Raw genomic sequence first — 12,243 nt, forward strand, 5'->3', positions numbered from 1 at the left:
CTGTTCTTACTGTCTCTTGGAATTCTGACATTTACTGTTCTGATAATCTGGAATCTCCTGGAATTAATGACCATCCTTAGAGCTGACCAACAGTGAAGTCAGTCAGGGTACAATATAACCAATAGTTCCTGCCCTGACCTCTCCCAAGAATCTCACTTCCCTTGAAGGAATAGATAAGAAAACACCTACAATGCCCAGCTATCTCGAGGGAAAGAACATCTCCCTCCTTGCATTGAGTAAGTGACTGCAAAATCAAACCCTAATTGCAATGAAAGAACCGGAGCCCCAAATGGCCTCTCCACCGTTTAGTCCCCAAAAGCAGGAAAATTCTAGGAGAATGAGAAAACTCCCTCCTACTGTAAAACTCCCTATGGCTCAGCAATAATGATTAATAGGAGAATTTGGCACCGTCCGAGGGGACAGCCCTTACAATCCTTACCCACGCCTACCCTCCCCTACCATAGGAGATATGATAGGCAGTCATGGTTCACAATTAATGGCAAAAATGTTACTAGCTCAGAATTAAGCACCTGGGAACAGATCAGATGAAGCCATAAGCCCTGATGCGTGTTGTCCTCAAAAGAAAAATTAGAGTATAAACAAGAACTCCAAGGCTATTATGAAATCTACTGGCCTGTACAAAGAGAACAATATCAAAAGGAATTAGAAGCCCTAGAGAAAAAAGTAGCCCAACAGAAAATTTAAAGTCAACAATAAAACTAACTACCATAGCAGAAAATACAAAATCAAGAACTAGAATTTTAAGCTTAGCTTAGCATTAAACTAGAAATAGAATGTCAAGTCTCACACTTCAGAGGTTAAGCATAAAAATAAAGAGGCACCGTTTGATTATGTTCCTAAACAAATCAGGAAGTAAATTTCCTAATAATGAAAGATCTGTAACCGCAAAAGCCTGTGACTGCCAAGTAATACTGAATATAAGCTTGCTTGCTAGACAATAAATTTTAATCAGTGCTCCTTCCTCTGAATTGTGTTGTTGCCTGATCTCCACGTGCTGACGCCTTACCCACCTTCGGGATTCCTGGACTCTGCTGTGGCTGGACCACGGCACCCTCCCAGCCAGATTTTCAAACTAGGAGCCTCTCACCATTGAAACCCCTTCCTCTCCCTCAGTCCTCTCAAGTCTGTCAAACATCATGTGTTTCTCGACATAAAATAAGCACCAGTCTCTCCCTTTCTACTGTAAGGAGCCTAGTCTCAGCTCCTATGGTCTCCTTGCTGGACTGGTAACCCCTCTGCTTGGGTCCCAGGGCCTCTCCAACTCACTGGTGCAGGAGGAGAGAACAGTCCTACCTACACTTGTGATCCCCAAATCTCTTAAAATTAGCAAGTTTGTAAGACTCACTTATGACACAACTTGACCAGAGTTTATGTGAGACTAATGTTAACCTTTTTGCATTCCCTCTGAAAGTGAATGTTGTTAGATTTCGCAGCGAGATGTCAGTGAGGTTGATGATACACTCTGGCCTCTCTGCCCTGGGGGCGGATTATGCTCTTTTGTAGTAGGTATTAGAAAACTGGAGGATGAAGAGGCCAGAAGACAACCCGTCAACGGGCAGCTTTTATCCAATCATGTCTTTAATCCCATCACTGACTCCAGTCCCTACATAAAAGGGAGGAGCCTTGGGAAATCACGTCCGATGAACCAGTTCAGGCAGCCAGTCAGCAGCTCAGCCTTGGGTCCAGGATTACCCAGTTGGAATTTCAGTCTTCTTGAGGAGGTGAGTTGCTGGAAAGGAAAGAAATTTTCTAATTGTGTATGTCTGTGGGTGAGAGTGCATCCATGTGTATATAGTCTTAGCTATGAGGAGAAAGTTCCTATATGCAAAGATTTGGGGTTACTTCAGCATGGGGGTCCTGTTGTAGCTACTGCTTTAGCTGTGCAGAAGCACAATTGCAGGAGACATCTCTGGGAAAGGCTTGCCTGCATGGCTATGTTGTCTGGTTAATTGTATCTTTCTAGGAATTCATTTTGATGGCATCCTGGGAAAGTGCTTGTCCACAGCTGACTAGGGTGGTAGGGGTAGAACTTGACCTTGAAATCGTGGCTGTCTGATATTTAGCGGCTATATACTGAGCGCTTCCCATGTGCCAGCAAATAAATGTTAACTCTGAGCTGCTCTGGTAATTCTGGAAGTTAGTGGCATTGGAGATCAGAGCCCCCATGACACAGATGGGGACCTGCTGGATAATGCATCTGGGGTCACACAGCTTGTAAATGCTGGCCTCCAGATTAAGGAGCCTGACAATCTGGGTTTCTTTTGTTTGTTTACTTGTTTGCTTGTTTGTTTTACGCTGAGATGTAACTGACATACAATAGTCTACTAGCTTCTGGTATATAACATAATGATTCTTTATTTATAATATATTGCAAAATGATCACCACGCTGAGTCTAGCTAACATCTGTTAGCACACATAGTTACAAAATTGTGTTTTCTTGTGATGGGAACTTTTATTATGCAATCTGATCTTAAATTCCAGCTGTGTCTGTGTGGGACTAAATGCATGTCCACAAGTGTGATCACGTGGTGTGTGTGTGCCTGGAGGCAGTCTTGAGAGAAAATTTGTGGGAGATTGAGAAGAAGGGCAGGGCATGATCCTGCAGGAGAGAGACAGAGACCCAGTGTACCCGGATGTGAGAACTGGCCACAACACCTCAGATAGAGCTGGGGGCTGAGAGGGTGGGCTGGCCTGGCCCTAAGGGACCAGGGAGGACTTGGTATTCTCTGAGAGGAAGAGAGATGCAAGCAGGGAGTGAAGTGGAATGTGGCCTAAACAGTAAGTAGCATTTTGCAAGGTCAACTGGAGACTTTGAGATAAGCGGATTAGGGAAAGACAAAAGTGTGTTTTCTCCTAGAGGTTTTTTTACCAGTTATCTTTACCTCAATAAATGAGATCTCGGTAGGTAATGTGATCAAATAGGCACTGGAGGAAGACACAAAGCTGCCAGGACTAACAGAAACTAATTACGTAGGTTTTTGTGTGCCCATGTATCAATGCCACCCAGCACCTATACTTTGCAATTTTGTGGCATGAAACTTGCTTTTCAAAAAGTACAAATCTTTGAAGTGTTAACTATATTTAAAATGGGAAAAGGACACAAAATAGAGAAATGATAGAGAAAGGATTAAATCTTTTATCCATTTGACATCCCAAGTGGTATGTCCACTGTTGCTCAGGTAGCGTGATCTGTGGTCAGAAATCAATATAAATCAATATGGAGAGATGCAAACTCAATTTCATCTCTGCTGGATTCTACACAGCTAGAAAAAGGACAGGGGTTAAAAAGAGGGACACCAAACTGTAACTTTGATGGATGTAATTAAGCAAGGAGAAATGTTTTTCACAAGGAAAGGTAATTGATGGTGGAAAAAAAGAAAATCAATGAAGAGAAAATTTCCTATGGAATGTGTCGCTGGACTGACACAGCAGGGCCAGCTGGTCATGCAGGCACCGTGACTGATGTAGGCATTTCCAGCACAGGAGGAGGCCCTTTGTATGGATTCCAGCCTGTCTCTTCCCTTCCATTCTCTTTGTTTTTCAACTTTTCCTAACATTTTGTTTTCTTATAATAACTGAAAGTATATTTGTAGAAGATCATTGCCTTCCTTCAGTCACATCGTGTCCAGTTGCAAGTTAAGATGCCATGTAGTATTTGCAATTGGACATTTTTTAAATGAAAAAAACATAACAGAAACAAACTCACATAGATGCAGAGAACAAATTTATGGTTACCAAATGGGAGGGAGTTGGGGGATGGGTGAGAAAGGTAAGGGGATTAAGAAGTAAAATTGGGCAGTTACAAAATACTCATATTTTGCCATGTATAATGTGCAATTTTGTGCCCAAGTTTTCGAGGGAACAATAAGAATGCGCATTATACGTGGGTAGTACTAATTCTATATCCATATAAATATTTTTAATTCTTTTATTTATGCTGACGCATTAAAAGTGTAACTCTAGAAAGCAATAATGATATCCCTATGCAAAATAATACCCTGGAATATGATAATTGGGTTTGTTTCTGAATGTAAATAAATAAATAATTGGATTTAAAAATTAAAGCAAAAGTTGGTTGTTTTTTCCTGCAAGTGTGGGCCCAAAACATGGGTGCTCATTGAAAAAGAAAAGTTTTAAAATAAATAAAATCGAGCATTTTTATTGAAGTATAATGCATATAGTGAAAAATTTAAAACTAAAAGTATATATAGCTTCGTAGCTTCATATGGAGAAACACTCCTACGTAACTAATTACCTTTGAGGTCAGAGGTAGACTCTTGCCAACTAAAAAACAGAAAGTACGGCGCCCCAGGAAAATGGACGGGTCCTGCTATGGAGCCTGTTATATCCACTGGACGCGAGAATAATTTTCGAAGACCTTTCAGGGTTTTGGTCTTAGTTTATTGGCCAAGCTTAACCTGCACGGGGGGCGAACTCTCGGAGTGTCCTGAGGCACGGTGCCCAAAAGGGCTGCAGATGAGAGTCGCGCCCAGCGCTTACAGCTAAGTCCTTATATAGGGGCGCGCAAGCAAGCGTTGAACAGAAGCAGACGTGGCAGTTTGCTGTTTGCTGACAGAGACCGAGCGTGGAACAGGGTGGGGTTTCAACATTCAAAGCTGAGCAGATTACAATCAGCCTGTTTTGCTGTGGTCAGGCTGTGTTCTCAATTTCCCAGATCTCAACAGAGCCCTCTGTATATGTACCTCTCCTGGTATCCACTATTGTCTCCAAAACCCAACATCTTAAATAATATTGATACTATTGGCATGCTTTGAAACAGCATAAATGGGACTAAACAAAATGTTTTGTTTGGTGGCTGGGTTATTTCATTCAACATCGTCATATGTGATTAATTTAAATTGTTGCATGAAGCAGTTCCTTTTCGTTGCTGTCAAATATGCCTCTGTATGAGTTAGTTATGATCTATCCCATTTAATGTTGGACATTAGGAGGTTGCAGTAGGAGAATTTTGTACCTTATGATGATTTAAACATTCTTGCTTATGTCTTCAGTGTACATGAATACATTTTTCTGTTGAGTATATGCCCTGCCATGGTCCCTGACTGGGAATCGAACCACAATCCTTTGGTTCTCAGGCCTGTGCTTAATCCACGGAGCTACACCAGTCAGGGCTGATAAGTACTTTTCACAGTTTTTCTATTAAGCAGTCTTTTACTTCATTGATTTGAAGGAGTTCTCTATAAACTCATCTAGTGTTTTGTGTACTACTGACGATTTCTTCTCCTATGCTGTGCTTAATCTTTAAAAATTTTTTATTTGGGGGGTGAGGGGGGCAATTTTTATTTTTATTTATTTATTTAGAGAGAAGGGGAGGGAGGGAGAAAAGAGGCATAGAAAAATCCATGTGAGAGAAAATTATTGATCAGCTGACTTGTATATACCCCAGTCGGGACTGAAGCCATAACCTAGATGTGTGCCCTGACTGGGAATCGAGCCAGTGACCTTTTGCATTGTGAAATAATGCCCAGCCAACTGAGCTCTGCCCAACCACGTGGGTTAGGGCATACTTCATCTTTTTGATGAATGAATGACTCTACTTGGTAAACAGAGACTCTCACTTTAAAGTAGTCCAGTATATCAGTCTTCCTTTGTGTTGAGTTCTTTCTGTTATCTTAAAGATATCTTTTCTATTACAAGTTCTTAAGTGTGTTCTTCCATGTGGTGTTCTAGATGCTTTATTATTTTAATTTTGTTTTTTTCTTTTGTTGTCGTTTTATATTTTTGAGGTGCTTCTTTTTAATCCACCTAAGAACTAATTTATGTAAATGGTATAAGGGAGGGGTCAGGATTAACTTTCTCCTTAATGGATAATCAGTTGACCTAATACCATTCATTGAGGAAAACAGATTTTCCCCTTTGCAAATACACTTCCCCATCGTGTTTCCCAGAAAGGAGGTAACTGTATAAATGTAGATCTGTAACAGCACAACATTCTGTTCTGTGGCTTTTTGTGTCTTAATGATCACAGTCTTAATGAATATAGTCTTTTAATCCATTTTACTTTCAAATTAAGTGCATCTTGAAAAATTCTTCAGATTTGTCTTGGTTATTTTTAGCCCCTTTATGTCTATGTAATTTTAGGATTAGCTTTTTGTTTATTACATACACACAGACACACTTGCTGGATTTTCACTGGGATAGCATTAAATTTATAAAGCAACTTAGGAAGAATTAAGGTTTTTTTTTAATAATATCGAGTCTTCCAACTTGTGAACATGGCCATCCTTTATATATATATTATATATATTATATATGTATATATAATATATATATTATATATATAATATTTATTGATTCCTTGGTGCAGGCAGCTGAGAACCAGAAGTCGTGGGGGAAGAGCGACTGGGTGCCTTGTGTCCCTGGGCACCCTTTTCCAGACCTTCTGCAGTTGGGCCTCAGAGGGGTGCTCAGGACGGCCTTGCCTGGACCCTGCCATTTGCGATGCCCTCGGGTGCTCCTGGCCATATTCCCCAGACTGGCAGGCATGGCAGAGGCAGCCTAGGGCCTGAATTACCAGGAAAGTGTGAAAACATCCATTTATCTACATTAACAAATCACTCATCAAGAGGCGGTTTATTTATTTTTTTAAATTAATTAATAATTTTTTTATTTTATTTATTTATCTTTAGAGGGGAAGGGGAGAGGGAGAGAAACATCAATGTATGGTTGCCTTTTGTGCATCCCCTGCTGGGAACTGGCCTGCAGGGAACTGGTCTGCAACCCAGGCATGTGCCCTGACTGGGAATCGAACCGCGATTGTCTGGTTCTCAGGCCCGCGCTCAATCCACTAAGCTACACCAGCTAGGGCTAAATTAATTAATAAATTTTTAGAGAGAAGACAGGAAGGAGAGAGGGAGAGAAACATCAATATGTGGTTGCCTCTTGCGCAACCCCCACTGGGGAACTGGCCTGCAGCCCAGGGATGTGTCTTGACTGGGAATTGAACCTCGATCCTTTGGTTCGCAGGCCGGTGCTCAATTCACTGAGTCACACCAGTCAGGGCACATATATTACTTTTAATAAACATTCAGATAAAGAACTTTCCAAAAACTCATAGATGTTATTAAAAATTCATTTAAATATGACAGAAATAATATTTTTGGATTCAGGGCTTACACATTTTTATTGGATTTCTTAAAAAATTGTATTTATTTATTGAGAGAAGGGATGAAAGGGAGAAAGTTGGGGAGAGAAGCATCAATGTGAGAAACATCAACTAGGTTGCCTCTTGTACTCACTCCAACAGGGATTGAACCCACAACCCAGGCATGTGCCCTGACTGAGAACTGAACCTGCAGCCTTTCACTTTATGGGACTGTGTCCAACAACTGAGCCACACCAGTCAAGGCATAGATATTTGGTTAATGGTCATATAGTGGTAAAGTATTTTTGTTTTAATTTTCAGCTGCTTGTGTTATTATACAATCCAATTGATTTTGGTATATTGGTTTTGTTTTGTGTATCTTGCAAAAATTTGTGTATCTTGCAAATATATATATATTTGGCTGGTTACAGAGCAGTTCATTGTTGCATAGAGTTGATAGGGGACATCAGCCGTCTCTCAATCTAAAAGTGAAAACTTTAACGTATAATTTTTGCTGCATTTTGTATACTTGATCACATCAATGGAATTCTCTTTATTTCTTGTTTACCAAATATCTTCCAGTCATGAGCACTGACTTTTATTAAACGTTTTAAAATTAAAAATCTAAATGTCTCCAGGCAGATGATTATAGTGGATTTTTTCTATATTCCATTAATGTGGTAGGTCACATTGATTTTTAAATTTTAACTCTTCATTTAGAAAGTAAACCCTGGGTTTGACTTGCAAATAATTTGCTTTTGATTTTTAGACCTGCATTCATGACAAGTTGGCCTGTGGAGTTCCTTTCTTTAATGTATTGACAAGGTTTTATTATCAGGGAGCTGCCAAACTCCTTAATCAAAAGGGAAGTGTTCACACTTTTTTTTTAATGCTCTAGGAGAGTTGGCATAAAATGAGTATTCTTTCTTTCTTCATTGTCTAGTAGAATTCACCCATGAGTTTATCTGAACTTGAATTTCTTTGTTTGTGTTTAAGTATGTCAGTGCTGTAATTAATTATACATCCTTTCCATCCTCTAGCTTGCAATGTTTAAGCATCTACCAGTTATTGAAACCAATCCCTAGAGAAATAACTAAGAAGAGCTTGAACTCCTGAAGTTTAGTCTTTCTGAAAATCCCTGCTAAGAATGGCTTTATATCCCAGAAACCCCTATCAAGCTGAACCATCAAGGAATGATCATGAGTCAGAAAATCTAGAGATTAAACCCAGCCGAGAACCTGCCATCCAGGAGGGAGAAGGGATCTCCAGATTTCCGAGCACGAGCACGGAGCTGAGCTCATCTCAAAACAACAGTAACTTGGGTGCAAGGCAGGAACTGCTAAGACTCTACAAGTCAATTTGCTCATGGCTGCAGCCAGAAAAACGCAGCAAGGATGAAATTATTTCTTCTTTGGTGCTGGAACAGTTCATGATCAGTAGGCACTGCAGTGACAGGTCCACGTTGAAGGAGAAATGGGAAGCAAGTGGCAGAAACCTGGAGACATTCGCGGAAAGCCTGAGTGATGATTGCATGAGGCCCCCTGGCTTGGTGAGTGGAGGGTTCTGACCCCTGGGGGGAGGGACTGAGGAAAGAAAGGAATAGTAGTCTATTGCAGGTGCCTGGAAGTAAAGAAAGAAGGGTTACTGTAGACTCAGTTTATTAGTCCTCCAAAGGGAGGACCAGAGGGAATCTTTGCCATTCTAAGTGAGCAAGGGAAAAACTCTATTCATATATTCAGTGGGACATATGAGAGCCAGTGTATTAATAGATACTCGTTAATACTCATTTAAGCTGGTGAGGTGGTAAAGAGGGTTCACTAACAAAATCACATTTGAGCAGACATCTCAAGGATGAGGAGAAATGACTTAACACCAGCTGGTTCTTTGCTCAGAAAGACACATGAACAAGAAATTACCATGAATTTAAGGCCAGCAGATGTAAAAAGCAGGACAGTAGGCACGGGAGCGATGCCATAGAGGGATCTTGGGAAAGCCCAATGAGGGTAGTTTTTCACACGTGTCTGTGGCTGAAGAGATCCAGAGATGACCGTGATCAGGCTTTGTTTACAGGTCCACGTTCACATGCAGGGACAGGAAGCCCTCTTCTCTGACACTGTGCCCTTAAGAGAAGTCATTGTTCACTTTAAGAAACAATTGTCAGCAGGAACCCCAACAGTGGCAAATGTGGGAACACCCTCCTGGACTGCCCAAGATGCTTCTCTGCAAAGAGGACAAGGTGAGTGAGGGGGGCCCAGGGACCAGAGGGATATTCTGTATAAACTCTTTCTTGGGTACAATTTCACTGAGTCATGGCTTTATTTTCACAGGAGATGAGGATGAAGAACATGGTGGCAACATTTCTTTGAAAGCGAATGAAGAAAATGACAATATTGCTAGTCAAGGCCATCAAATACCTCCCCTGCTCATTATCCAGGGAGAGAACTATCCTGGGCCTGAAGGGGGAGATGTTTCTTTGGAGAATCCACACAGCTCCAGAAGAGTGAGTCTAGGCACCTCCAGGTCCCAGGAAGGGTTTCTCAAAGGACGCTGTAATCAAGATGTCCTCATGGAGGTGGGACCAGCGTTTCTCTCCAGGCTGCACCAGGTCACCCCTGAGCCCTATCCTACCCATCGTAGCAGTGCGGGAAGCTCCACGTGGGGGGGACACAAAGAAAGATTCCACAGAACTCAAAGGCTATACCAATGTAAGAAGTGTCGCAAGGTCTTTAGGTATTTCTCTTGGTTAAAAGTCCATCAGAGAAGACACAGTGAGAAGATATTCATTTGTGCCGTGTGTGACAAACGCTTTGTCCAGGCCTTGGACCTACACATGCATCATAATATTCATGTGGGAGAGAAGCCTTTCAGGTGCGGCACCTGTGCCAAGCCCTTCAGCTACAGAACCAACCTTCTGGCTCATGAGAGAATCCACACGGGAGAGAAGCCCTACGTGTGTTCTGTGTGCCAGAGATGCTTCCGCCAGTCATCCACCTACCACCGCCACCTGAGGGCGCACCAGAGGTCTGCCCTCAGACGTGTTTCCTCTACACCGGAAGCTTCCTCCATGTAATGCGTATAAATATGTCTTCAAGTATGTATATTTCCATAGTACTTATCTACTTAGAACATACTTTATAACTTCTCGATCATATATTCCATTCATTTTCTACCCCTCTAAAATGTCAGTTTAAGGGGGGCAAGGAATTTCTGTTTGGTTCAGCAAAGTGTCTCAGGTGCCTACAACGTGGCGGACACATTTCTTTTTGTTTGTTTATTTATCTTTGGAGAGAGACTAAGGAAAGGAGAGGAAGAGAAGCATCAGTGTGTGGTTGCCTCTTGAGCACCCCGTACTCGGGTACTGGCCCACAACCCAAGCATGTGCCCCCATTGGGAATCCAACCAGTGACCCTTTGATCCATAGGCCAGCGCTCAGTTCACTGAGCGACACCAGCCGGGGCTGGCTGACACATTTTAAATGACCAATAAATACCTGTTCAGTAAATTAAAGTGTAATGTTTGTTTACTTTTTAAAATCCAGTAATGTGTCCCATGTGAGAACACTATGGATTCCAACACTAGGACACCACCTACCTACTACCCAGTCCTCTGTCAACACCCTTTGCTCTCCTGCAGCCACAGGCACCTAAAAACATGAGGAGGGGAGGGGAGAAGCTGGGAATAGGCCTTAGCCCGTGACACAGAACGTTATAGTCAAAAGATGTAATTCTTTCTTTGATTCACTAGAATATCAGTAGCTAAATAGGACATAAATATGACTGGTGACTGAAAGTTGTAGAATGCTATTTTATGAACACATATCATAAAAGCCCAATGTTTTCCACTCATTTGTTCCAAAGATGGCAGGTATGGGTGGTGAAGGAGTTTCAATAAGCAGTTTGGAGAAAAAGAAAGGATTCTGTGCAGCACAGAGGCAAAAGCATGTGTGCTAGGTATTTGGAATTTAATTGTGAGCTGGTGTCCACTAGGAACTGGGACTCAGTCCCACTTCGAAACCGGAAGTTTCTCATGTAGGGATGGCTTAAATCATGGAAGAGGGCAATCTGCTAGGTAAAGTGTGACATTTCTCTGTTTTCCTCTTTGTATTCGTAGAAGGGAGGACTGTCAGGTTGCAGAAAAGGCTTCGCTGTGTAGAGGAGCTGCCCTCGGCTTCTGGAGCTGTATCCAAGTGTTTTACAGCGTAAATGGTTTTTTTCCCATTAATGTTTTTTCTTTGATTGATTCCCGGGAGAGGGGAAAGGAGGAAGAGAAACATTATTGTGCGAAAGAAATATCCATTGGTTCCCTCTTGCGTGCTCCCTGACGGGGCAACAGGCCCACAACCCAGGCATGTGGCCTGACCTGGAACTGAACTGGTGTCCTTTAGCTTTGCAGGATGATGCCCAACCAACTGAGCCACACTTGCCAGTGCTTTGTTCATTTTTAAAATTTATTTATTTTCTTATTGGACTTATTACAGTGACTTTGGTTAATAAATTTATATAGGTTTCAGCTGTACAATTCTACAATACATCATCTGTATATTTCACATGTGCTCTGCCTCAGAACACTAGTCACTGTCCCATACCCAAATATAATTTGATAAATTGCTCTCAGTTTGAGAAATAGGATAGATTCCTCAAGGAATTTAATATATCTTAGAATATTGGGTGGGAGATACTAAATGGATAAACAGATAAACAATGTTTTTCTATAGTGCGGACACTGTCACTGAGGATACAGGCAGGAGAGATAATCAGTAGCAGAGATAACTCCTAGTTCTCCTTCTTAAGGGCATCCTAAGTCCCTCTTTTTCTTCCAAATTATGCTTCAGACTGAAGTACAAAGAGTTACAAAATCCACTGTTGCTTTTGACTTCGTGCATTAAAATTGGCGGAAAATTGTCAGTGGAATTGTCAGGTCAAAAGGCAGTTTCGTTTTTAGTTTTCTGAGGAAATTCCATACTATTTTCCACAGTGGCTGCACCAGTTTGCAATCCCACCAACAGTGCACTAGAGTTGCTTTTTCTCCACACTCTCTCCAACACTTGTTGATTTGTTTAGGTTGGCCATTCTCACTAATGTGAAGTGGTATCTCACTGTGGTTTTAATTTGCATCA

General features: G+C 41.5%; 1 protein-coding gene across 1 annotated transcript; it reads left to right on the forward strand.

Moving 5' to 3' along the window:
• The first annotated feature begins 1,695 nt into the window (after positions 1–1,695).
• Positions 1,696–10,588, forward strand: LOC119053160 (zinc finger and SCAN domain-containing protein 4-like). Its single transcript, XM_037150649.2, has 4 exons — positions 1,696–1,742; positions 8,168–8,676; positions 9,198–9,363; positions 9,455–10,588. Exons 2-4 carry the CDS (start codon positions 8,275–8,277, stop codon positions 10,195–10,197), a joined length of 1,311 nt encoding a protein of 436 aa, XP_037006544.2. The 5' UTR covers positions 1,696–1,742; positions 8,168–8,274; the 3' UTR covers positions 10,198–10,588.
• Positions 10,589–12,243: the final 1,655 nt, after the last annotated feature.

This window comes from Artibeus jamaicensis, unplaced genomic scaffold (genome assembly GCF_021234435.1).
Source record: "Artibeus jamaicensis isolate MK-2021 breed Jamaican fruit bat unplaced genomic scaffold, CSHL_Jam_final contig_723, whole genome shotgun sequence".
Taxonomy (NCBI): Eukaryota; Metazoa; Chordata; class Mammalia; order Chiroptera; family Phyllostomidae; genus Artibeus; species Artibeus jamaicensis.

What these genes read in the sequence shown, in the direction of transcription:
- LOC119053160 (XM_037150649.2), top strand. Translation starts at nt 8,275, where the DNA reads ATGGCTTTATATCCCAGAAACCCCTATCAAGCTGAACCATCAAGGAAT. An exon ending in GCATGAGGCCCCCTGGCTTG is followed by an intron (nt 8,677 to 9,197) that starts GTGAGTGGAGGG and finishes CTTTGTTTACAG; the next exon opens with GTCCACGTTCACATGCAGGG. An exon ending in TTCTCTGCAAAGAGGACAAG is followed by an intron (nt 9,364 to 9,454) that starts GTGAGTGAGGGG and finishes TTATTTTCACAG; the next exon opens with GAGATGAGGATGAAGAACAT.